Consider the following 27,856-nt stretch of genomic DNA (forward strand, 5'->3'; position numbering starts at 1 on the left):
TATTGCAAAATATTTCTGGTTCCTCTTTGTGAGCTTTTTACAGTTCCATACTTGGAACGGCTACGACTTTGGGATAACCTAGAGCATGGGTAGGCAAACTAAGGCCTGGGGGCCGGATCCGGCCCAATTGCCTTCTAAATCCGGTCCGCGGGCGGTCCGGGAATCAGCGTGTTTTTACATGAGTAGAAGGTGTCCTTTTATTTATAATACATCTCTGGGCTATTTGTGGGGCATTCCCCCCCCCAAAAAATATAGTGCAGCCTCCCAAAGCGTCTGAGGGACAGTCGACCGGCCTCCTGCTGAAAAAGTTTGCTGACCCCTGCCCTAGAGGATGCTGCAATTCAGAATGTAGGGACATCATACAGGCTTCATGTATCAAGTGTTGTGCTCTAAGCCTGCATCTGCCCTCAGGTGAGTGGGCTTGCTTCTAGCCTCCCATATGTTGAACTGGGTAAAGAACTGTTGCTCTCCAAGTGTGGATTGTATGGTACACAGCATCATCCATGCACAAGAATGCAGTATCAGCAGGCATGAGGAAACCTCAAACATGGGATGGGGATTCCTAAAGCAGGAGTAGGGAAACCTCTGGGCTATGAGCTAATCTTGCCCCCCACCCCAGGATTTCCATTTTCCACCTGTCACAACAGCTGGTGTCACTTGTAATGAGGGGTGGCTGGGGTTCAATTCTGCCTTGGCTGCACAAACAAGTGCTTATAGCCAAAACAGGATTTAGCCATCCACTTCTCAGCTGACGAGGGTTTGCTAAATCCTTCTTATTTTGGCTGCACCAAACTCCCCATTACTCTTTTGGATTGAAAAAGCTAGCTTCTCCAATTTTATCATTTTCCTAGAGGCAAATTTCCCAATTCATTAGCATTCTTCCGATTCTGCATGTTTAAACTTTTAGCTGCTTTTAATAAGTAATAAATATGACTGCAATCCTAACCATGTTTACTCTGAAGTAAATCCCACAGATTTTAGTGGGGCTTACTCCCAAGTAAGTGGGGTTAAATTTGCAGACTAAGTTATTTTTCGGTCTCCAATCTAAAAACAAAATATTTATTTACGAAACATTATATACCATTTGATTGTAATAAAGCCTCTAAGCGGTTTATGAAGTAACTATCATGGAATCTTCACCTTCATTAATCTTACTTAGTGTTAATCTCCAAAATATCTGTATTACTGGTGCATTCTAAATACAGTGGTACCTCTGGTTACGAACTTAATTTGTTCCAGAGGTCCGTTCTTAAACTGAAACCATTCTTAACCTGAGGTACCACTTTAGCTAATGGGGCCTCCTGCTGCCGCTGCTGGTGTGAGATTTCTTGTTCTCATCCTGTGGTAAAGTTCTTAACCCGAGGTACTACTTCCAGGTTAGTGGAGTCTGTAACCTGAAGTGTTTGTAACCCGAGGTACCACTGTATGTAGCATATCTGCTTTCGGGCATTTACATCTCCAACATGTTGTCTTTTCTTCTAATCTCTTTCTTTTAATTATTTCTGGATATTTTAAGGTGGGTCTATTCATTTTCTGGCTCTCTTTCTATTTCTGTCTATCCACTCCGGCTTCACCCATTTATCCAGAACATGTTGTTTGGATGTACTGTGTATTCTAGGTAGACCTATTATACGAAAACATTTGTAAACAGCGTGCTTGTCTTGGTAAGCTACTGGTGACTGGGCAAGTCTGGATGTCTCTCAGGCTATTCCGAAAAATGAGGTTGTACCCTGCATAAAATATTCAGTATGCAATTATACTTAATAGAGATTTTGAGAAAATTTCCAACAGCATACCTGGTGATATGAGGTTTATTTTTCATTCACAAAGCACAAGTATTTGTGGGTAATGTTTGAATACAAATATAGGAATAAGTTGTTGAGAAGAAGGAAAAAGCATGCCCACTTTCTGCTTTCATGAATAATAAGTGTGAGTTTCTGGAGAGGGAGATTTTATTATTAATAATTCAGTTATAAAGAAATAAAATGTCTTATTTAGCATCCTGATGATATGATTAATTTTTATCACCAGTGATTAGAAATTTAATTCTTGTGACTATTGGGGAAAGCCTCCGGTATACACCATTGGAAGACTTAAAACAACAACAACAAAACGCCTTTCAAAATAGTATGAGGCTACCCTTGTACACAGCATTAGAGGATGGGTTGCTACACTCATACATATACTGGTTGTTGTTCTTTCTTTGTAAAAATCGCCAAGCAAGGAACCTGTTGAGAGGGGAGCATGAAAGCTTCACCTTGTTGGTGAATAATACATGTCTATAAGACAAGTGGTTTGCTCCCAAGTCCTGCCAAGATTTGTGGGCTCTGCTACGAATGCAGAGCATAATTTGTTGCTAGTTTTATATTAATATGGGTTGTAATGATTTTCTTCGAAATATATGCTTGTGCATTATGATGGCCTATTGGTCCATTTGTAGTTTAAATGAAAATGTTCAGAAGACACATATTAAATCTCTATTCCTTTTTGAGTTTTGAACTCACTGTATTGAAATAATGTATGTTAGAAATACATTAACAAACCATTTGTCTTGTGTGTGTGCTTTAAGTAATTCTGTTAAAAAAATGCTGATGGTAGTGGTGTTTGATATCTAACTCATCAATAAGCTGGAAAGGGAGCAATTAATAAGGGCTTTCTTACAGAAACCACAGCTGATCTTTCTTTGCAGGCTGACTGGTGGGCTTATATTAACCTTCAGATTGAAATATTAGATTGTTTATGACTATCTATTTTCAATATAAAAACTTTTTTGACTTGTTTGAAATGTTCTAGACCAGAAAAATGGTGAGTCATACCTTCTGAGTGAGGCTTTCCTTAGTTATATTCCATATAATGTCTTTGTTCCCAGAGATTTTGAACTAGAGCTCATTTTTGGACAGCTATTTTAAATATTCACAGGTGTGCTGCTCATTTTTTTACAAAATCAGGACTTTGCTTACATGTATATATTCAGAAGTAAACTATGCTGGTGTTGGATGTTTCCTGTGCAATTGTCTTAACAGAACAAATGCTCAAGCTTAAAAAGCCTTGTTGTTAATGATTTGCACTTCAAATTGCTGACAGGTCAGCCTGGTGGGGTGTTTTTTGGTTTTTTTTTAAGTGCCCCAGTTTCTACATTTCTCCTGACAATGTCTGCAAGTGCTTCTGCAATCTTAGCAGCAGCTGTCTCATAACTGTAGATGTCTTCTGTGGTTCAGAAAGTCCTTCCTTTCATCTTTATCCGATTGAGCTGAATCTATCAGGACAACAGGCCTCCAACGGATTTGCCATTTCTAAGGATGGCTGCTGAGCCAGCGGCATTCCATGGCCTGGTGATGTCACAAGGCCCAGCCTAGTGATGTCATATGGTTACCAACTCTTGCGGGTGGAGGAAATCTCATACCAGAGCAGAATCCCAGTGGTAAAAGAAGAAAAATGAAAAATGTCAGGGGATAAATGGAAATGTAGGAGGAAATTGAAAAGCCCTTTGTGCAAATTTTTTTATAACATTTAAAAATAATATTGCAACAGTTATCTTGCTGCAGAATTCTGAGAACCAAGTTTTGATGCTAGCAGTATGCCTGTGTAGTATAAACCAGGGTTGCCCACTTATGTGTTGCCAAAACAGAGGACGTGCATCATTCAAAAAAGAGGACAATAATTTGCATAAAAATCACATGATATATTATACAAACGGTCACAAATTTAGAAACAAAATAACAAAATGATACATACACTTCACCATACTGCGGAAGACTTGTGTGCCTGTTGACTATACTGACCAGGTGCTGCTAACTGTTGATAGACAGTTTCAAGGACCCTGCTCTCCCTTTTTATGGTCCACTGTCTTTAAAGCAGATTTGGACTGGACATTCAAAACAGGACTTTCCTCTAATGTAGGATATGTTGCCATCCTAGTATAAGCAGGCTTGTTGTGGAATGACATTGTAGCATCAGGCTCTTTCTCAACCTACACACATCTGTTTGAATGTCTGAAGATGGCCAACCCACACATACACTCTCTTCTGATGTTCAGATGAATGTGTGTAGATCGGGCACAGAGCCTACCACAAGAGTGCCACCGAATGCATGCTGCCTGGAAAGAACATCTGTAAAGGGCTTTATTTGGAATGACTATGTAGATAGCATAAATACAGACATTCATTAAGCTGTCTACCAGTTGGGAAGACAGTGGCCTTGCTTGGTGGTGGTGGTGGTTTGACAACTGGCAGAAAAACAGGAAAGACTGCCCCTCCCTCCTCTGCTCCAAAAAAAGCTGGATTCCTTTGTACTGAGCACCATCTCTAGGTCACCAAAAATGACAAGGGTTTTGCCCCATGCTTGCTTACTTCAAGAGCTGGGAACTGTGGCCATTCCTCTCTTGAATACCAAGACTAGAACCTTCATCAAGCCCAGCTGCCTTTTCAAAGTGATTTTTTACCACAATATGTGTGTGTGTGTGAATATATTGTTTGTGTGTATGTATTCACATAGTAAGAAGTGAAAAAGGAGATGGGGAGACAGCTTTTGATTTATGTTTGAGGGAGTAATATTCAAGTATACACCTTGATACATAAGTCACATTTACAGCAGCATTGTAAGTGTCTGTAAGATAACTATTTGTCCAATATATATACTTGTGTGGTAAAGATTCAAACAGTAACATTATATAAGTTTGGAAGGTTATTTCACCTGTTTACCAGACCAGAAAGGAAATAAAAATATACAATGTGCATCAGTATTTATTCAACAGTGTTTGGATTTCATCATCTCTGTTTAGATGTATAACACAACCACGTGTTTCTGTTATTGTATTTATGCAAGCAGAGTAGCATGTGCTATTGAAACATTTTTTCCATCTTGAATAATTTGAACTAGCATAACTGTCCTTCCTACAATCCAGTCCACTAAAACAACAGAGGCAACACCCTCCCCCAAAACAGATGCTCCTCAGCTTGTTTACATCAAGGATGGGGAAACTCAGGCTCAGTGGCCAAAGGGGGCCTGCTAGGCTTGTCTATCTGGCCTTCAGAATTTCCCCCGGGCTGCACCCCTTAATGCCCCACCTTTGCACCACAAGTGCTTTTGCTTGGTTGGAATTTGTCCTTGAAATTTGACAGCGCCTCTTGCTTGTCAGGATGGTGGATACAGTGTGTGTGTGTGTAAGTGTGTGTAAGTGTGTAAACAAGCCCACTGTACAATGTTAAAATATACATTCATTGCTCTACCCACTGTTGTCTCTGGCTTCTGACATGTGGTCCTCAGAAAGTTGCCCAGAAGGAAATGCAGCTCTTGGGCTGAAAAAAGCCTCCCACCTCTGGTCTACATGGATCATTCTTGCCTTGCATGTACTCAGCTGAATGCAGTACATCTAATCAAGCATTGGGGACGGGGACACATTCTCCTAAAAGAAAGTGCCTTGTTTATTTTTTTGGAGAGGAGGGTTGAAACAGGAGTGAAATAAGTATTGTTTATGAATCTAGTACATTTCATAATACCCAGAGCAGAACATATTAAGAAACATTTTCCTGAATATCTTTATCGACCTTGCAGGCCAAATTTGACAGGGGGTTAGGATCCCCCATATAAACCCCTTCCTGGAGAATGCTGAGCTAGATTTAAACCCTGCTTATCCACTGGTGTTTTCAAGAGGTTTACAAATAACCTACGTTTTGTTTTAAAGGTCACTTTAGGCTCTCACTTAGATTCAGGGTCTCTTTACCTCTGGTTTTAATTCTTAAATAGCTAGAGTTACTCTTTCAAGTTTTTAAAGGTCAAATCCACATCCTGCAAAGTTTACACTTTAATATATGTTATTTTATATATGTGTGGGTCTTATAGCACAGCAGGTTCATTGAGTCATTTCCTCTTCAGATACTCTTTGATGACAATAACACTTTGACCTTTGCTTTAAATGCATTGCAGAATGCAAAGATAGAAAGCTTAAGGTTTTTTTTTAAAGAGAATAACTGTTTTCCTACAATAAGAGCTTTTTCTTACAATATTGTTGAATTGAAACATTCACCTCAGTGTCTCTATTATCTTCTAAAAGAGGGTTGGGGAAAAGAGCATGGGAGATCTTTCAATTTTTAGCCATAATAAACCTTCCTAAGTAAAGCACTGTTCAAAACTCCCCAAGGTAGTGAAGGATTGATTTGTACATAGTTTTGAAAGATGGTATAATCCTCACTTTATCATCTATGTTTCTCAGAGAGGCATTTATCTGAAGTTCGCCCTATGTGAAAATGGAGGAACAGTATACCAGGAAAACAAGCTTTCATTCTGATGTAGAAAGGACTGCCATGTCAAGAAGGTGTAGAATTGCCAGGTCTTCTGAACCCTAAGAGTGTTCTTGTGTTCTTTAGAGTTCTTCAGAGACTCTTCTGTCTGCAGAGATAATAAGAATGCTGAACACTTGTATGACACTTTCAAGTGTCTGAAGTGCTTCATGTCATTATCTAGTTGTAAACCTTACAACAACCCTGTAAGACAAAGTCAGTATTATTATCTCCACGTGTTGTTGAAGATGGAACTCAAACCAATAAAGTGTGGTTTGCCCAAGGTCATCAAGTGAGTTCATGGCAAGAGTAAGATACAAATCAGTGATCTTCTAATTCATAGCTCCATCTCTCAGCCAGTACACTATACCAGGTCTCCAAGGCAAATGGAGCAACCAGAGACTGACCAACCCTGGTCTATGGTCCTGATGAGACCAGGTTCCTGGTGCAATCCCCAGCATTTCCAGGTTGGGCTGAGAATTTCTCCTCTCTGAAACCCTGGGAAACCTCTGCCAATCAGTATTGACAATACTAAGGTTGCTGGACAATTAATCTGACTCAGTACAAGGTAGCTATTTATGCCCCTTTATGGTTGTGATTGCAGATAGATGATTGTCCCTCTATGGGACACTAAGGTGGTTTAGTCCCTGTGTGAGTATCTTTAAACAACAGGAATTGCCAGGGAATGTGTTAAAAGACAGAACATGTCAGTCAAATCAGCATCTGAGGTTCTTAGCTGGCAGATAGTTGATTCATTTACCACATCACAAACTTATGCATCCATCATTGCAAAGACCAAAGCCCTCTTGGGTGTTCACTCCTGGCAAGTCCTGTCCCCTCTGGCACTTCACCTTGCCCATCTTTACAGCCAAGGGCTTTCTTTGGAAGCAAGGAGGCTCTTCTAGTTATGGGGGACCACAGCAAGATTCAAATCAGGGTTCTTAATTGCTTGGGGAGCCTTAGTGAGGAGGTTCCCTGCTTCAGATGAATACCTTTCAGCTCAGAAGGGGCTGTGCTAGCAAATGTGTTGCATCCTACACTCAAAAAAGGCTGTGATCCCAAGAGTATCTGGCACTGTGAAACAGTGTAAAAGAAGGCATACCCACTCACATTGCATATACTGGAAAGACGCAGTTTGGCACATCACCTCCTGGTTTGATCATTGATCACTGGCAGAGTGAGACGGCTGCCCCAGGCAGCAAGTACCAAGGGTATCAAGCAGGCAGAACTATGTGTATCACATGACCTGCCTGCAACACTCTAAGCTAGTCTAGTGCCCTCAGGTGCAGTGGAGATTGGTGTCCCATTGTCAATATTGAAGTAAGAGTCAGTCTAAGGCTGTGTATACACCATACCTTTAAATAATTCTGGAAACTGAACTACAGTTCTCAGCAGTGCTTTATCCCTAGAAAAATAGGTGCTGGTACTCACCATGAAGTTGTTACAGTAAATGCCATACTTTTTGACAACAAAAAAAGATATGTCAGTACTGCGTACCTTTGAGTACCCCCGGGGGGGCGGGAAGCACTCATCGTCATCTTTTTATTTATGTGCCGCCTTTCCACAGTTAAAACAATGCTCAAGGCGGCTTACAATATGAAAAGGTTTAACATAATTACAAATCTAGCAAAGTAGTCATAAAATTATAAAAAACACATTAAAAACTACGTAACCAAACTGAACAATTTCCACATAAAAATAAAGATACAGAAAGGTAATATCCGTTAATATCAGTAACGACAGCAAAAACTCCCAACAAAACTTCTCCCCAAATACCCCAGTCCTTGCTGGGCAGCACTGGTTCTCAGCCCCCTTAAGAAACTACAATACCCATGATTCTTTAGGGGGGTGTGCTTTAAATGTATGATGAATACACAGCCTAATTGGCTTCTATATGTGAAATGGAGGAAGGGTTGCCATCATGTTATTTGCCTCAGGCAGCAAAATGCCTTGGGCCGGCCCTGTCTCAGTGAAAATATGGTGCAGTGGGTAGGAAACTGCAGATTCCATTATGCTATTCCTTTTTTCCGTACATCATTGCTGTGTTACATTAATTTACATCTAATCTGTATGCTCTCAGATTCCCCCCCCCCGAGGGGAGCCATGACGCTAACAATGTGTACCTTCCATTGTAAGGCACTTGAAATCTAATAATAAATTATGGTGAATTCAGTTTATTATGTAAATTCCATAGTGTGCTGACTAGAAGCAGTTTGAATCATTTTATGGTGGATATTTTCATAGGGAGTTGCTTATGACTGGATGAGATCATCCTTTGGAGAGAGATCACATGGATTCTAAAAATTAAAAAATAATGTTGGCTTTTCTACTCAGAGTGCAATTGCTAAAAACTAGCTCCCAATATTTTTGGCATACTAAATGACTGTGCTGAAATGTATTGCAAGGCAGTAGAAGAAATGTGCTGATTTGATAAATGAAGAATATTGCTTTGAGTGTTCCAAGAATATTACATTAGGCAACTCAGCTGATCTCAAATAAACGTTGTAGATGATGCACTGTTGTTACCATTTAATCCGTATACAGTAGTCAGTACTCAACTAACCCTATTTGGGCATGAGCTCCTCAAGTTAAGCAGATGCTGAACTTAATCTGAGTGGGTCCTAAAATACATGACTTTGGCTGGATTGTGTCCATTGTTTTCATGTTTAGGTTTCCTTAAAAAGGGGAGGAAACCTGAAGAGGAGCACAGAATATTGTGTAGTGCTCCTGAGGAAGATTCTGTTCTGAACACATTGGGCCAATAAGCAGTACCTTGTGCATCTAGATGCTTCCTCCCTTTTCCTTTCTAGATTGGGGCCTCTTTCCCTTTTCCTGTTAGCCCTTCCAACAGAACATTTCCACTGAACCACTTTCCCCTTCAATGCATTTGATGTACCTTTGGCAATTTTAATAATAAATTGGGGAGGCAATATGCATAGTAAATGTTTGCTTACTGATGTAATCTGCTTAACACGGTGCCTTGTTTTTGGAGGATTTTAAAACCAGAATGGACCATTTGCTTTAAGTAATAAATGAGGTGGGATGCCTCTTCCTACACTTGACTATTTATCTCTTTAAAAAAAACAAATTCTCTTGAGATTCTTGTTCCATTATGGCCCAAATGAGTTTACAGTGTGGTCTTCATGACTAAACACTGTTTGCTACAGCATAAGCCTCTATGCATGTAGGCTGTCCTCTTTACCTGGAACTCTAAGCATGCTGGATTCCAGCTTACAGGGACCACCATTTCTGCATGTTTGGCAGCCTGTGCATCCCTTCAGAGACCACCTATGTGCCCTTTCAAACCTTCCCTCTACACATAGACAGCATCAGGAAGGGGCCAAGAAAACCACAGAACATCAGGTTTAGTGCTAAGGGTGCAACACTTTTTCAACAAGATTTGCCCCTTCACATGAGTAACACAAAAAGGGAGTGTCAGGTGTGTTTGGATCATAGAATCATAGAATCATAGAATCATAGAGTTGGAAGAGACCACAAGGGCCATCGAGTCCAACCCCCTGCCAAGCAGGAAACACCATCAGACCACTCCTGACATATGGTTGTCAAGCCTCTGCGTAAAGACCTCCAAAGAAGGAGACTCCACCACACTCCTTGGCAGCAAATTCCACTGTCGAACAGCTCTTACTGTCAGGAAGTTCTTCCTAATGTTTAGGTGGAATCTTTTTTCTTGTAGTTTGGAACCATTGGTCCGTGTCCGCTTCTCTGGAGCAGCAGAAAACAACCTTTCTCCCTCCTCTATGTGACATCCTTTTATATATTTGAACATGGCTATCATATCACCCCTTAACCTCCTCTTCTCCAGGCTAAACATGCCCAGCTCCCTTAGCCGTTCCTCATAAGGCATCGTTTCCAGGCCTTTGACCATTTTGGTTGCCCTCCTCTGGACATGTTCCAGTTTGTCAGTGTCCTTCTTGAACTGTGGCGCCCAGAACTGGACACAGTACTCCAGGTGAGGTCTGACCAGAGCAGAATACAGTGGCACTATTACTTCCCTTGATCTAGATGCTATACTCCTATTGATGCAGCCCAGAATTGGATGAAAGGAACTTGTTAAAATACAAAGCTCTTTATTATTGTTTTATTGTCCCACCTTGTAAGGAAATCAGGCTGGGCACATATGGAGACCTGAGGCAGTTAGTGACCACAAATGCCAGCTGTTTATTAATAATACAGTCAAAAGGGGCCTGTGAGTTACACTGAAGACATTTGTCAAAAATGTGTTTGCTAACTTGCCTCAACTGACTGGTAGGCAGTAGCTGGTACTGCTTGCGCCACTGTGCTTCTTAGGGAGGATGTGAGCTGCGTCTGGAACTATTTGGCTTTTTAAATAACATGACTCCACTGGGGGAAAGTATATTAGTTCAGGGCACCTACAAATTTAGCATGTACTTATCCGTATAGTATGCTTTGAGACTGCAATCCATGACTGTAACTGGATTAATTTCACTGTACGGCAGATGTCCTGACCCCTACCAGATAAATCTATGTCTTCAGGGCAGCTTGACTTCCTCGTGTAGGGTTGATTCATCACATCACTTTTATTTCTTCTTAGTTCAGTAGTGTATTTCATGGTGCTCCTGAAATATACTAAATATTACTTCATAAATGCAATCAAGTTAATTAATAGAGTTTGAGTATCTTGAAAATTACTTTGAAACTTGTTTTTCCAGTTTCCTGCCAAACTGATATATTTTGCAGCTTTCATCTCAGTTCACTTCATGCTGCTTCAGGCTACCAGAATAAGTCCCAAAGTGTTTTACAGGGAGAATAGTATACAAAACATAATATACAATAAAATATACATTAAAACAAAAATACATAGTAAAAGCCTTCATCCACATAACAGCCATCCAACAACATAAAATGACCACTACACTGACATAAGAATGAACACAACAAAGAAATGACCCAAAGCAAGACCATTGGCACTGCCCAGATGCCCAGGAGAAACAAGAGCATCTTCTCCTGGCTTTGTCAGAAGGATGACAAAGTCAGTGCCAGGCAGGCTTCCCTGGGGAGAACACAGCTGTTGGTTCTTGCTCCTTAGGATTCTCAAAGCGAGTCCCAGTGAGAAGATGGGACAAGCAGCCAACCAGAGTGAACAGGCCACATACATGCATGTTTCAGGGACTCCAGAAAAACGAAACATTTATCAAAATACAATACTGCAGACTGGTCTGTGACACTAACCGAATAAGAGAGTCATAGAGGGCATACATGTATGGCTCATAAAGCTGTCCACATCATATTGAAGAGAATCAGGGTTGGAGGAGCCATTGACAAAGTGCTGTCTGATGGACCACCACCTTTCCCCCACCCCAGCACAGGGTTGTCTGGTATCTTCCTCCTTGATGAGTTCTCCAAAGGGAAAGGAGGAGGAAGCTGACAGGATGTGTTACCTATTATTTGAAGTAAATTTTACTCTGACTTACTAATTGCCACCCATTCACCCGTCCTTTATATCTTTGTACAGGTGTTGTTGCTTTTTAAAAAAAGAAAATACAATGTGCTTAGAAATTCTGAACATTAAACAGTATATAAATACCTGAAATAAATAAAATAAGTATCCAAGCAGGAAGATATTCGCAGGCAGGAATTAACTGTTGAATGACACACACATTCATTGTTACACGGAGGCGGCGTTCTAATCTACCACCTGACCACCTTTGCATTTGTGCCAGATGCAACCTGTCTAGCATCTACAGAAGGCTTTTCCGTTTGCCATAAATTTTAACAACTCGGGGGCAATGGAAACATGATTAAGCAAAGAGTTGTCCAGAAGAACAATCAAATTTCAGGCATGTTAAAGGAAAAACAAAATAGCATTTCAATTAACTGCTACTCTAATGCTGAAGAGGTGGCAAACTGGAAATTAACATTTGGCTGGCTCCAATTTGATAAAAATTATTCAGAGTAGGGTGAGTCATTAAAGTAATCAATCCAAACTCCTTCCTTATCAACTAAATAATTCATTTGCAGGTGAACTGACCTGCCACTCCTAGGAAGGAAATGGATATTTGCATAAATGGTAAACTCTGAGATTTGCTAGTGACAGTTTGTGGTTAGGGAGCAGAGAGCTTAACCGTGATTCCCTAGTCTGGAAGACATGCTAAGCCAAACCTGTGTGGTTTTGCAAAGCTAAGGTTTGGCTTAGCATGTTGTGCTGATGGTGATGTGGCTGAGATGAAGCTCGGAGAGAGTTCCAAGAAACGTAGAGGAAAGGTCAAAACTTTTCCAAAGTGCAATCGTCATCAAAGGATAGATGCAACCTTTATGTTAATGCAGTTTTCACACTGAAGATGGATACAAAAGTTATGCCATTATACTGGCACTGTCATAAGCATGTGACACTCCTATAAAGAATGACCTGCTTTTGACCTTTCCTTGCTAAGCTCCAGGAACCACTGAAGATTTTGCATGGGGGTGGGGAGAGATCCTATTAAAAATAGAAACATAACAATGCAGTAGAAGAATATAAAAATAAAATACAGGCTTCATTAGTTATCTTGTTATATCGCTGCTGACATCTGGTGACAATTAAGCAGTGTTGTAGAGCATATCCTGTTTTCCCAGTTACTTACAGATATTTAATTAACCTGTTGGTGAGATACGTCTAATAAGGAGTGTGCCAATTTTGGAGGGTTTTCGGTTTATTACTGGTGAAGGCATGCTGCAGAAAGTTTATTTCAGGCAGTTCATTTAACAGCTTTTTCCATAACAGTCACAGAAACCCAAAATAACATGAGTACCAATATGAGCCAAAAGAGCAAAAAACCAGCATTGAACTTGGACCAGGGAAACCTTCATTCAAAGATTTGTTCAGCCATAAAACTTACTGGGTAATATTGTGTGAACTGCTGTGACAATAAAACGTGGAGAGGGACCTGTGTTTGTCTTCCCCGCGTTGGATGAAGGGTGGAATACATTTGCAAAAGTTAAAAGTAGTAGTACTGATTGTGTAGATCAGCTAATGTAACTAATTTGGTTTAGAACCCGTGAATCAACTATCTAAGTGCAGAGAATACCAACCATTTATTTATTTTGGATATTTGTATATCACTTTTAAATAGTAAGTTCTTAAGTGGTTTACATAGTAAATTCTTATTACATAGTTACAGATAAAAACAAGAACTACTAAAAACACAGAAAAAATAATAATAAGCAATTAAACTTGATAGAATATATATATATATATTCTGTGGGGATTGTGTCATGTTAACTATGCATGCCTATGAAATACACAAAGCACACAACTACTTAAACAGTAACAATGATGGGGAAATTGGTTTTTAGGGTCACTGCTCGCTACTTAAAAGACTTGGAGCACAGACCTGTGGTACAAATTTACATGGGATATGCATATGCTAATTTATTTGAAAAAATGCAGATTTAGATCAACTTTCAGAGTGGGGCTGAAAACAGATTCTGACTCCTGCTGTTAGGACTTCATTGGCTCCTGGTCTTCTTAAGATAGTGAGGGTTGGCTTTGACCAATACTGCATTCTGCAGAATGCCCAGATAAACTGTCAGCAGAGTCAAAATAAAGATATAACCAAGTGTTTTAAAAAGAGGCGAAGGGATAAGAGATCTTGGAACTAGCAGAAAGTATGTATGCCCCCCCCACCTGGTCAGGCAATCTCTTACCAACATCCTTACTAGCTTTTCCTCTGGGATGGTTAGAGGTCTCTAAACCATCTAAAAGAGATTAGGATTAGCCAGTGTTGATAGGCATGAAAGGAGCTGGTTTACAGGTATGGAGATGAGTTGTGTTGAGATTAGTATCCAGTTCTTTAAATAATTACAAGTCACCCATCCCAACAAGGATACTGTGATATCTTTGTTAATTTGCTGATAAATGTGCGTTTTAGTTTTTGCCTTCTGTTTAGAATGAATCAGAAGGGGAAACAAGCATTTTCAACCCAGCCCTGTAAAACTGTAGCTAGTTCTCTATTTGGCAAATGGACTCCCCCCCCCCCCAAGCCTGAGTGTTTTTCCTCATTAAATATCCTGAAAGGCTGTTGTTAGTGGGAAATGTTCATATTCATATAGAGGTAGCATATTAATCACAATGCAATGTACTTTAAAGTTTATTAGATTCTGGTGGATAATCTGCCTTCAAATAGCTTTGAGATTACATCAAATATTTCAAATGACCTTCTACCTCTTTTATGCATGTGTATCTAATGAAAAAACATGTTAATTTGAAAGATGAGATCATTTGAAATAATGTTAAAGGGCAACAGTTTAAAATGTACTCAGCAAACTTCCAATGAGAACTTTAAACTAAAAGCAGTGACCCAGTACACAGTGCTTTGTGTTACAGCTCTTTACTTATTCAGCCTGTAAAGGCCTTCAGAGCTCTGGAAATGTCTAGACCTGAGTCTTCCGGGTGTGAAACAGACTGTTTTACATCACACCACACACTTCCTGGAAAGAGGTATTTTTAGTTTGGGCGGTTAATATTACCATGGTGTGCCGCCTTATGCCAGACTTGTTTGGGGCCATATGCAAAATAGTGGAGACTGGATTCAGAACCTCTTAGGCTCCTCTTTTCACCCACCGTACTGAGCTCTGTGCGTTGTTGAAGTCCAAAGGGTACTCTTTCACATGGTGCTCTATAAAAGGACACTACCCTTTCCCCCTTGCTCCCTTGGATGATTCAAACTACTTCCCAGAAACCTGAGTGACCTCTTCCCCCCACCCCTGCTGAGGCCCTTCTGCACCACCCCTGAAGCCCATTGTCTGTGGGGAGGCAGTAGGTGGCCTTTTTCATTATGGCATTTCTCTGGCAACTCACTCCATGGAGAAGCTCACCTGATGCAGTTTCTGTTATTTTTTGGCATCAATGGAAGACTTTTTTTAAAAAAGGATAGCCTGTTTTTAAACGCTTATCTGCTGAGATATTATTCTGTTGTATTGTATAAGTGTTTGTTGATATGGTATAATGGTTTATATATAATGTCGATATAATGTAATGGTAAATTTAGAAAGGCAGGGTCACTTCATGATAGTCAGAACCATGCCCCCTCATAGCCATGCCCTATTTAATATTTTACAGCCTTCTAAGATTATACAATAGTAAGTACACAACAACAATAATTAGGGATGTATTGAACAATCACTGCAGATTGCCATGTTTTATTTAAGTTGTTAAATGTTTGCATCTAGGTAGATTGAACAATTAGCATTTTAAATGCCCACTTCATTCTTCTGAGGGCTTTTGATGAGTCAATGCAGCATGTGCAGTTACTTAGTTCCATCTAGTTGATAGTCAAAAAGCAAAGTGGCAGTTTCAGTTTATTAAACAGCAAAGAAAAATCCCTCCACCTCCAAAAGTTGGGACCCCAATGGGTTTAATTTTTTTTTGTTATAACTGAGAGATAGGATGGTATGAAACCTAAATGTCAACTGCTGGAAAAAAAATCAAAACAATTTGAACCTAATTTTGTTTCAGTTTGTTTTTACTTCAGTATTAGAAACTAGTGTAATGTTTATAAGATTAATAATAGAAGTTCAAAAGCATAGTGTAAATAAATATCCTTTACAAATAATTTGTAAATATTGTTTATGCTGTGACATAGGCGTGATCTTGAACTTGCTGCACTGATTTAAAAAACACCAACTTAAGTTGGTACAGGTTAGGCTAGTGTGAAAATTTAATGAGGTGAAAATTGGGCAGTATGGGGCTATAAATGTAAAATGTACCATTATTACACTGAAAGACTAGCTAATTTGGGTTTGCATACACACAGTGTAATGTCACGCTACAGTCTAATTTTATTTTAAAGCTCAAAGATCCTGAACACTTTCTTTTCTACCCTTTCAAAACAACAGCGTGGATGTTTCTCAGCTGATCCTTTTGTCTGCTTGCAGAGGAAATCCTTTCAGGAAGCCCAGGACAAGGCAGAAATGGAGCAAGCGGAAACCTGGGGGGAATGGGAAGGAAATAATAAGGTTTTATTTTTGCATGCAAGGACGTCAGAAGCAGAGCAGTGATTCAGGAGTCAAAACCAAGAGGATCTGGAGTGGGGGAAACTGCTATAATGTGAGCTCATTATAAAGCATTGTTTATCACACATAAATACTGTAATACTATTTTACCTTCTTTTGCTTATATGATTTCAGGATAGCATAGCCTCAGCAATCCATGCTCTTATATTCTCCAGGTTATATGATTGTAATGTGCTCTACGCCACCAGTCCTTAGCTGATGGATCAGGGCCCACTAGGTGGTCATGGCCTGATCTAAGGTGGGTCACAGCAGGAGCCGTGCCACCATGCAAATATATGATCAGAGATTAAGAAATGGGTCCCCAAAGGCTTGTTTGGGTTAAGAATGGGCCCTAGGTCTGAAAAGGTTGAAGAATAGTGCTCTACACTATTTTGAAATTGCATCTAGTTCAGAATACAGAAGGTAGACTACTAGATGTTACTAGTTGTTATGATCATTATACCAGTGCTACACCAGGAGTTGTGCTGATTTCATTCTTGGGCCCAAGCCAAAGTGCTAGTTTGGATCTTATTGGTTTAGGATCAAGTGGCCTTCTATGCCTACCCATAACATTAAGATTTCTGTTGATGGTATTTGGCAGGTGCCCCTGGCATCTAGAAGGGGAGTGGGTGGCTTCTAGGGCCTTCTTAGTGATAGTGCCCAAATTATGGAATGCTCTCTGCAGAGAGTTTGATTAAGTTCACAGAGCAAATGTTCCCCATCCCTTACTTCCTACTGCAGTCAGTTACACACTGTCTGAAAAGTCTCTCTATAGCGGGGAGGGGCTCCTGAGTAATGTGGAATGCAGTATAGTTGCTGGGATCAGGGAAGGTGGAGGCAGCCCGGAAGCTGCATTTTAGAGCCCCTGCACCACCATCATATGGGGACTTCCAGCAGCTCCTGAAGCCAGCCAGAGCCAAGTGCTCTGGGCTGCTGAGACTGCCGCTGCTGCGTTTCCCGGGGACATTCTGGGGATGGAATTTGTCCGGGGACTTATTGAAACGGGGACATCTGATAGCCCTAGTATAGGAGGACTGCTGGGGCAGAGATGCAGGAAACTTCCCTTCCATGAACTTATTTACCTTGGAAGTCTTTCTTGATTTGGGGTAATTCTCCTCACATCTTCCTGTTTCCCATTGTTCTGGAAGACCCTCAGCTTAAGGCTTTTTGTGGGGTACAGTAGCTGCAGGGGACAGGAAGGGATAGGAATCTTTCCTTCTTTGAACTTTCCTAAGGATAACATCTTAGGATCCCAGACATCAGCTGTTCCTATGAATGGGGCTGTAAGAACAATGTACAGCTCATTATTATTGACCTTCTATCACAAAATTGGAACCTGACTGAAGACCACAGGGGTAAGCGTGGCCTAGGGCATGTATATGCGAGGCTGCCTATACATGGAATTGCTAGACTTTTGAAATCTATCCAGGCTATTGTAATTTACCAAATAAGTTAATATTTTCATAGTTGGATTTTGTAGGTAAAAATGGAACAACTGGGATGTCAGGCACTACAAAAATGGTTCCACTGGTGCTCACTAACTCTAGTTTGGTGTTCTGTGCCCATAAAGTCTTAAGACCTGGGCCTCCACTCTGAGATGGCAGCAGCTCAGCCTTCTTGAATGCTGTTGCCTCTGCCAAAGAAGGAAAATGACAACTGAGTCTGGGTCACTACAGTCAAGGCTCCCTCATTGCATGCCACCATTTGCCAAGTCATTCACTATTGCCTGCTTCACATCTCCCCACATGCTCCAAGGCACAGCCTGTCAAGAAAGCACCAGTATTCTTGCCAGATTAACTGTCTAATGCCTTCTTGATGGTGAAAAAGAATGGGCACTTAATTAGAATTTATTGTGAAATAGCGGACACTTCACTTTGAAGAGACCTTCTTTTTTTCTTCTTTCTTTCTTTCTTTCTTTCTTTCTTTCTTTCTTTCTTTCTTTCTTTCTCTCTCTCTCTCTCTCTTTCTTTCTTTCTTTCTTTCTTTCTTTGTCGTGAGGTAACTAAAGATTTGCACATGTTTACCTTTCTGACTAAAACTTGTACAGTACTTGACAAGTCGTTGAAATAGCAAAAAGAAATGAGGCCTGTTCCAAACAAAGCTGCCCTGGGGCATTTGCTGCCTGAGGCAAAACCACAAAAGACACCATTACCCTGGCGCCATCAAGTTATATAGTGCCCAAGACTGACCAAGTAATTTTGCCACCTGAGGCAGAAACTCTGGCAAGCATCCTTTCCTGAGGTAAAAAGACAATAACAATGTATTCAATAACAATTTGTGTATTTTCATTACACCTAAAATCAGTTGCCTGAAGCAGGCACTCCACTCTGCCTAATAGTAGGGCTGACTCTGTGGGTTCACTATGATGGTGTGCCCTGAGGTGTCCAACTGGGCAGTATAATTTTAAAACTGCATCTCACTTGCAGTGTGGGTTTTACAGTCCACTTTTGTTACCTCAGGATTTTACCAGTTCGTTTCCATCTCATTCTGCTGCATGTGAAGATCAAGTTTTAAATGTATAGAAGCGTTTCCTGCATGTGAAAATCTGGAACGGTCAATGAGTAAAGGAATATACGGTGTCATTACACGTTTTCCATACCTCGGTCATGCCCATGTGTGCTAGCCAGAAGTGTTTGCAGAGCAGAGGATTAAACTGTGCACGGAGCAGAAACAGAAATAGAAAGAATGTTTCGAAAGAGAGGCTGAGCAACGAAGGTCATCTTGACTCTTGCACCTAAATTTGGAGTCCAGTGCCGGAACTCTAGAGGTCAGACATCTGAAGAACACATTTGTTCTCTCTGTTATCTGAGATTTTCATAGATAAAGATACCCAGTGCATACCTCTGAAGAGCCAAGTTCATTCTTAACGCACAGCGTTTGGGAGGTTTACCCTTCACCCTCAGTCCTGCTGAGAGACAATCATAGGGAAGGAAATAGCAGTACAGTAGCTGGGGGGAAGGGGGACCTGCATTACATTACTTACTTGAGAATTCAAAAGAAAAGCCTATTTAAGTTTGCAATAAATAAATGAGCTTCAAAATATTGGCGGTTTCATCAATATCCATGCAGTGTTTTAAAGTCAACTACTGTCAAAACAAAGGACAGGCAGAACACCAGTTTGTTTGTGTGTTTTTGTTTTGTTTTTCTAGTATCTGCTGTTTTTGGTACTAAGTACAGTAAATGCATTGTTTTGGTTGTTAAAAAAAATAGAATCTCAAAATACAGTAAATATCCTTCCCCATTCCCACATGAATACCAAAGCAAACTAGAAATTGATTTTTTTAAGGGGCTAGAACATAAGGCCAAATGCCCATCTAGTCCAGCATCTTGTTCTCACAGTGACCAACCATAAACAGCACTTGAGTGCATTTGTGATTCACAGTAACTGACAACTAAAAGGCTGCAATCCTGTACAAGTGAGTTCCATTGAACTCCGTGGGATTGTTGGCAGCTGTAGGATCAGACTGCACATCATTTGGAGTTGTTACTTTTATGATTAGGCTTAAGATAGTTCCTTACTGAACTTGATTCCATTATGTAGGAAAATGCAGTATTCCCCCACCCCCCTGAAGCTAAATGCAAAGGCTGTGTAGTTAAGGGGATGCTGTGCCATTTATCTCAAGTCATGTTCCTACACATCACATCTTTCATAACAAACGGTGTGCCTTAGTTTGACATTTAGCAGGTGGGTGAGAATAAAAATGGAAATGAATGAAAGTAGCAAATAACCATGTTACTGGCTTCATTGGGGCAGAGGTGGAGTGATGGTGAACCTCATCTCAGAGAAAACAGTAGGGTCCCAAAACTGTACAGTGCCTTATTATTTCAAATACAGGATTAAGAGCTATGCCACACATCACCATTTCCCTCACTGGTACCTCTGCTATATACAAAATCCATGTATACTGGGAGGGGTAGCTAGATTTCATGGACTGGCTGCACACAGAGGAGCGGTGGGAGACATCAGCTGGGGAACCCCCAAAGGAAAAAGGCTCAGAGCCAGGGGATTGGTGGTGGGACAACGATGCATGGTCCGAGGGAGAAGAAAGAGCAGACTGGGAGGAGGTGGTGTTGGAAGCTGAAGAGGCAACAGGGTTTAGTGAGCAAGAAGAGGTTGTGACAGAGGGCAGTCCAGGCTCAGAGACAGAAGAGGTGTGGGGGCTAAGAGGCAGGCTGCCCTCCTTCTGTGACCAGCTCCCCTCCTCCCTGGTCTCCCAGAACACGCAAAGAAATGAAGAGGGTGGAGCAACAAGATACAAGGCCACAATTTAAGAAGCATGTTGACAAGCTGGAAACCAAGCCTTATGGATGAGGGAGTCGGGTATGTTTACTCTGGAAAAGAGAAGACTGGGAGCCTTCTTCAAGTATCTAAAGGGCTGTCACATGGAAAATGGAGCAAGCTTGTTTTTTCCTTCTCCTGAGGTAGGACCAAACCAATGGCTTCAAGTTATAAGAAAGGAGGTTCCAACTAAACATCAAGAAGAGCTTTCTGACAGTAAGAGCTGCTCAGCAGTGGGATGGACTCCCTAGGGAGGTTATGGACTCTCCTTCCTTGGAGGTTTTTAAGCAGAGGTTGGATGACCATCTGTCGTGGATGCTTTAGTTGAGATTCCTGCATTGCAGGAGGTTGGACTAGATAGCCCTTGAGATCCCTTCCAACTGTATAGTTTTATGTTCTAAGGGAATGTTGTGCTTGGGCTGAAGAAGGTTCCCCACACCTACCTACATGGAAGAAGCTTCTGTTTAGGAAATGGCCATGTGTGAAGCAACCCTAACTAGGCCTCATTTATAAGAGTGATCTCCCTTGCCCAGGAGGAAGAGCTTAGTGAACTTATAATACCTCAATTATCAATGAACATTTACACTAATTCATATGCTGCTTCCCAAATTAAAACCTACAATCCCTCTGCTTCATGCATCTGGTTGTGTGATGAATTCATGCAGTTGGAAACATAAAATTAAGGCTTCAGCTGTGGAAGGCAAACTGAGAATTTCACTGACTGAAGTTTCATTCAGAGAATTTCCACATATCAATGCTGTTGGGTAACAGATACAAAGGAAAAGAAAAACCTTCCCTCTCTAGTTGTCAAAATTATGACTTAAAAGATGGCAAGTGTGTGTGTGCACCATCCAATTAAATTCCTCAGTCTTGCCACTAGCAGGGCAACCAATTCTCCTTCATTGTGCTTATAGCACTGAGATTCCCAACAGCTAGTTGAGTCCTATTCTGCACCTTTCTATTGCAACAAATAATATGTGCAGCCTTCCCCCTTTCGTTTTCTGCATACTTCATCTTTCTCTAGGAGGAAGATAGGAGGAGGTGACGCAAACAGCAACTGTCTCTTCTGGTTGAAGCCTGTGAGATTAATTGGCTATCCTACAGCCTATCACCTGTTCTCTAGCAGGAGAAGGACAGCAAACTGATCTGTTAGCGTTTGACCCCCTTCCAGTCAGCCTTGAAACCAGGTCACAACATTGTAAAGCATTGGCAACATGGATGGACAATTTCATGGCACACAGCAACAGTAAAACAAATGATGGTGCTATTTCATCTGTCAACTGCTTTTGACATAATGGAGTACGAGTGACTCCCCAAGCTGAAATAATGATTCTTTCCCCAGCATTTCTTAAAAAGAGGCATGACAGCCAGTTCCTCCTCCTCCTCCTCCTCTAAACTGCTGGCATTTACATTTCTGCGGGCAAATCCTTCACCATTGTTTCTTCACAACTTTGTAGAACGATCAGGGAGCATCGTGACATAGCACAAGTTACACTGCCTGCAGACAATGGTTTGAGAGACTGAGCATAAGCAGGCTGGTTCCACAGCTATTTCACCAGGCGCAAGAAATTGGCGACCAAAACTAATCCTAACACCTGCTCCATGCGGGTGGAACAGATGTTTCGTGCACAGGTGTGGGGCTCCACATCCATGGAACCCCCAGCTGGGAGAGCCAAATAAACTGTGGCAAAGTGAACACTATTGCTGTAGCCAGGATAAAACCTCAAAACAGGGTGTTACGAGGCAGGGCAGGGTTGCATCAACTGGATTCTAAGCTGACCTGTCCCCTATTAAGGGTCCCAGTTTTTGCCCCTCAACTGGCACAACAAAAAACCTAAACACACATACGCACACCCCTTATGCTGGTGCAAGTAGCAAGACTTTGGATGCAGTGGTGGATCTGCTACTTCCCAGCCAGAGTTTGTATTGTTGTGCCCAAAGAATAAAGAACTGACAGATTTACTGATGGAAGCTCTTTGGCAAGGGTGAAGAACCTTAAGGCCAGGACCCAAATGTAGCCTTCCAAGCATCTCTGACTAGCTCTCAGGACTCTCCCCTTGCCACACTCCTCTGCCTCACCCCTCACCAGCTTTGCTTCACATCCTCTTGAGTGTTTTTACCTAGCTAGAATGTGTCCTTGAACTCTGATAATTCCTTTGGCTTGTCTGGATGGAGGATCAGAGGTGTCTTGCTGTACCCACTTTTTCCTCTGGTTCTGTATTCCAGTGGCTTGTGGTCACCCGGGAGGTTGCCCAGAAGAAAATATGACCACTAGGCTTGAAGAGCCTGATTCCCATTCCTGCAAGCACCTTCCTCTTGTCCTTCCATACTTTCATCTTCCTTTTTACCTCTTCCACCCTCCTCGGTTCCTTTATAATTATTTTTAATTGACAGTGTCCACAGGAATCCTGAGCCAGATCCTTGCTGAGGGTTTCAAAAGCAGAGTTGCGTCTCAGAGCAGACCACCTGCCTTTCAAGGTGGCGCCTTTTGCTTTTCTTTTTTGTCTCCTGGTCAAGTTCTCTTGAAGTTCAACCTTTGACATCTCTTTGAAGTGAAGGACAGCGAATACTTCAAAAGGAAACGGTCACTTCACCTGCACTCAAAACCAAAGCATTTTTCAGCCACAGAGAGCAGTCCAAGAACTGCAGCAGGAGTGAAAAAGTGGTTCTTTCCTTGAATGAAGAAGAGGACTTCAAAACACTGAGGGGGAAACAGTTGAGGGGAGGGAATCAAATTCTGATGGGATCCAAGATGAATTATGCACGATAGCTATAATTTAAACAAATTTCATTCCTATCTATTGAATGAGTTGTGGGGGTGACAAAAGAGATTTGCTCATGTTTCCTTTTATTATTTGTACAATGCATCAATCTACCTTGTACTTTGCCAGTGGCAGACTTTGGGCTTTCACATTTCAGCACCACCCTGTGCAATGCTAAATTCCACCCCTGCCCCTTGCTTCTCTCACTCTGTTCTACATTGTTGTGATGCCCCATGTAGCATGGTGCCCAGTGTGGCCAAACCGGTCGCGCTACCCTAAAACTGCCTTTGACTTTACAGGACATCCTTTACTGAACTTATTAATACAAGCGAGAGAGAGATTCTTGGCTATTATTAGTAACAAGAATGAAATCCAAATTGAGTACTGGGCCTGGAAATCAGCAAATAAGTTTAGTAAATAAATACATTTTAGTTGTGAGAGGCCTATGACACTGAATGAATGAATGGAGTTTTAAACAGAAGTTATGTATGGTTAGTGTAACTCTGTAAAACAATGAATCCTCATGGTTGCCCGTTTCTGTTATGAAAGCATTTCTTCTTTTAGAGTTTCCAAGTTCTCAAAGTTTTCATTTTTACCAAAAGATGCAGGATGTTTTTTAAAAACAAACAAACAGTAAATATTTTTGTCACTGCATACTTACAGTACAAGCAAACAAATAGGTGCTGTAGTTCTTTGATTTACCTGAGTCATTCTTTTAACACTGGGTAATATGTGAAGTTAGTAATGATGCATGGTACTGTTGTTCTTGCAAAATAATGTGTAAGACTTGTATAGCCTAACCTTACATTTTAAATGCTAAATAGATGAATAATAAGCAACCTTGTGGTGCTTTGTTTTGTTTTCTTCTATTTGCAGCGGAAAGTTGCAAGGAATCTCAAATAATAAAGATCAAAGAAGAGCCCATGGAAGTTGATATTCATGATTCCCAAGCCTCAGTTTCACCTAGCCAAAACATCAGTTATAGCACTTTACTCAGGCAAGAGATAACTGAACACATACAAAAGATACCAGAAGGCCGAGTGCTCCCTGAGAGAAACCTCTTCAGCCAAGATATATCAGTGAAGATGGCTTCAGAGCTACTTTTTCAGTTGTCAGGTAAATAAAGTAGTTGGATACCTACAGTCTACTTTCCTCGTTTTTGTTAAATTCTGAATTTGAATGTGTTGAACTGAGGCTGAAGTCCTTACTAGGACCTTAAGGCTACAATTCTGTACACCATGGGCAGCCAATATGGTGACCACCGGATATTGTTGGTCTTCTACTGCCAACTGCTGCAGCCGGCATGACCAATGGAAACATGGAGGGTGCCATATTGCCTACCCCAGTTATACGCAATTACCTAAGAACTTAGTCCCATTGAATTCATTGGGCATAATTCTGAGTAGATGTGTGTAAGATGGTACTATAAGTCCTTTTAAATGCAGTGTGGCTTTTTTATGAGTAAATGTGCTTCTGATAAAGCTTTCATATCTAGAAAAATAGCTTTGTAAGTACTGCAGTAGCAAAAAGTAAAAAATACTGTTGCAGATTAACTGGAGACTTACCGTGCAATCCTAAAAGCATCCTGGAAAAAAAGTCCTACAAGCAACTCCCCATTTACTCAGGGGTTATGTTCCAAGGCACTGTTCACATCAGTGAAATTGCTTATATTTGAAACACTATTTAAAAGGTCTGCAAACACCCTGCCCGTCCCCCATTTTGTGACATTTTTATGATGATTTTGGTTCACTTCTCGATTCGGCACGATGTGCATATGTGCGGTCACACACATATTGAAGTTGCTTAAATGGGGGTTGCCTTTATTGTATTTAGGCTGTAAATTTGTTTTGCTTTTTAATTTTAGTTTATTTATTATTACATTTATATCCCACCTTTCCTCCAAGAAGCTCAAGGTGGCATACATGATTCTCATGCTCCCCATTTTATCCTCACAATAACCCTATGAGGTAGTTTAGGCCAAGAGATGGTGACTGCCCAAGGTCACCCAGTGAGCTTCATGGCCCAGTGTGGATTTCAGCTCTCAGGTTCTAGGTCTAACACTCTAACCACTAAACCATATAGGCTCACTGCATTACAGATAAACACAATTTTACTGCCAGTATCTGTGTGGTGCCACTTCTTTTCATGCGCCATTGTTCCTGTTCTTAAAGGTTCAGCAGCATATCCTGTGGTCCTTTCTGCCCTGTTGAACCTGTGGCACTCAGTGGAAAACCATGGGCACAGAACTTCTTTCCTTTTGAACAATAAAGTTATGAGTCACAGCAAGATTGCAACGTTTGAACTGGATGTGGAGAGTTTAAATTTGTGTTCTAGGAAGATTACGAAATAGTTTCTGCCATCAGTTGAATATGCTTAATGACAAACTAGAAGGGAGTTCCATTCCAAAAAAGCAGTTAATTACCTGGGCAAAAACCTATTCCTACATTGCCTAGAGGAAAAATTAAGCATGCATGACTTTTGATTTTTCTTTCCCCACCTCTGTATGTGTGACATGAGACATATATCTTACTTACAATGGGTGCCATAAGCCACAGATAACTTCTTCTTTCCAGGTCTCTAAATAATACAGGAATAGTTTTCCTTGCAGTCATTTGTTCTAACACCAAGGCACCTTGTTTTCCTTTTGCCAATTTCTTTGTTTCCCATAGTATTCAAGCAAATTTATAATATCAAAGGAAAGCACATAAATTGAATAGGGGAATTTTTCAGCAAGGGAACACTGATGCATGTTTTACAATGTAAATGAGAGGTTGGAGAGGAGATTTGGATAATAAGTTGATAAATCCATACAAATAAGATTTTCCTCAGCTGAAAATGGCCAGAACTAGAACTTTTAAAGGAAATATTTTTGTTCGTTTTGACTAATTAAAAATAATAATTTATATCTCTGCAGAAAAAGTGAGCAAAGAGCACAATCACTCTAAGGATAACACCATCACAGCTACAACTAGGTAAGCAGCATACTTGTTAGAGCATGAAAAGTTGATGTATAAGGGCTTTTATGCATGCAGAGAAAAAGGTCCAAGGGTTTAGTTAATTTAGCTGGTTAATTTTGGGTGTGTTTGTCCTGCACCTGCACGTGTACATGCACCTAGTTAAACATGAGAGTGTGTCAGCAAGCATGTGAGAGTGACTCAGCACAAGTATAAATACACTTATGGTTGAAGCAAGTTTACTCTTGGCCAAAGTCTATTCTGTTTGGAGCACTGCAAGGTGACTGTATGCTGTTGGAAGGACGGTACAGTGGTACCTCTGGATACGAGCGGGATCCGTTCCGGAGCCTCGTTCGCATCTTGAAGTAAACGCAACCAGCGTCTGCGCGGGTTGCGATTTGCCGCTTCCGCGCATGCGCGTGACGTCATTTTGACCGTCTGCACATGCGTAAGCGGCAAAACCCAGAAGTAATGCATTCTGTTACTTCCTGGTCGCCATGGAGCACAACCTGAAAGCGCTCAACCTGAAGCAACTTCAACCCAAGGTATGACTGTACAGTATATTACAATGGAATGTAACTTAAAAGCTGTGGAACTGCGTTACTCTGTCAGTAAAGGAACTGCCCCTACCTAGAACTATCTGGTGTTTTTCTGTTCCATTGGCCCACTTCACTGGTGTGTTGAATGGGCACTCTGCAAAGGCCATACAGATAAAGCATCCTGTAACATGGCAGGTACTTGGCATTGGTGTAGTGGGAATGTTATTTCAGATTTTGAAATGCTGCAGTGTATCAGATGGAGAATCGTACATGGTGTTATCAAACCAAAGTTATGCCCTTTTAAATCTCATTGATCTCATGAGCTCATACCTAAATATTTCCCACAAAAATCAGGGGAATTTTTTTTTTTTTAATGCTTAAGTTTGGCATGATCATGCCCATGCTATCTATGTGATAAGCTGATATATTTCTGTTTGACATGTGATTAAAAATTAATTCAATCAATAAGCTCATAGTATTAGGGCAGCTAAGGCAATAAATCAGCAGCAGCAGCGTTGATACATTTCTGATGTGCTTATAAATCATAGGATTGTTAACTACAGTAGGAAGGAAAAAAAATATGTTCTCTGTACCTACTTCCTGTAATAGAGACTCACATTGGATATGAAACCTCACTCTCTCGGTCCCTCTTCACCTCTGGCCTCTGTCATGCTTGATTATTGCAGAGTTGTTCCAAAGTGCAGTGATTTCTCTCGTCTCTAGTCTTTCCTTGAGATCTCACTTCAGTTCATTGGTGCCTCTTCTAGATTCAGCAAAACATGGAAAAGGAAAAAGCAGCGGCCCATGCCATTGCCTCTGCTTATTCTTATTTAGCAGAACAAGGCAGGACTGTAGTTTCCCAGGTGTCCTGGCAAGTCTAGTCAACCAAGGCTGTGTCCCCTCTAGGTCATGTGGGTGGTTGTGTCTGTTGGGCCTTTGTGGGAATACACATGAGCACCTTAGATTTTTTGCCTCCAAAATATATCCCGATGTTTCCTATCTGCACTAGCAGGCAGAGCTTGATGAGATGTTT

At 41.0% G+C, this 27,856-nt stretch overlaps 1 protein-coding gene across 4 annotated transcripts in view; it reads left to right on the forward strand.

The window, feature by feature from the left end:
- ZNF827 (zinc finger protein 827) overlaps positions 1–27,856 on the forward strand; it is a 111,125-nt gene that overhangs the window by 48,547 nt on the left and 34,722 nt on the right. For all 4 annotated transcript variants that reach the window (XM_081875236.1, XM_081875233.1, XM_081875235.1 and 1 more), the window contains exons 6-7: positions 24,207–24,446; positions 26,245–26,302. In XM_081875236.1, coding sequence (XP_081731362.1) covers positions 24,207–24,446; positions 26,245–26,302 — 298 coding nt within the window. The remainder of the gene's footprint in view (positions 1–24,206; positions 24,447–26,244; positions 26,303–27,856) is intronic.

The sequence above is a fragment of the Podarcis erhardii genome (genome assembly GCF_964252035.2).
Source record: "Podarcis erhardii genome assembly, chromosome: 9".
NCBI classification, from domain to species: Eukaryota; Metazoa; Chordata; class Lepidosauria; order Squamata; family Lacertidae; genus Podarcis; species Podarcis erhardii.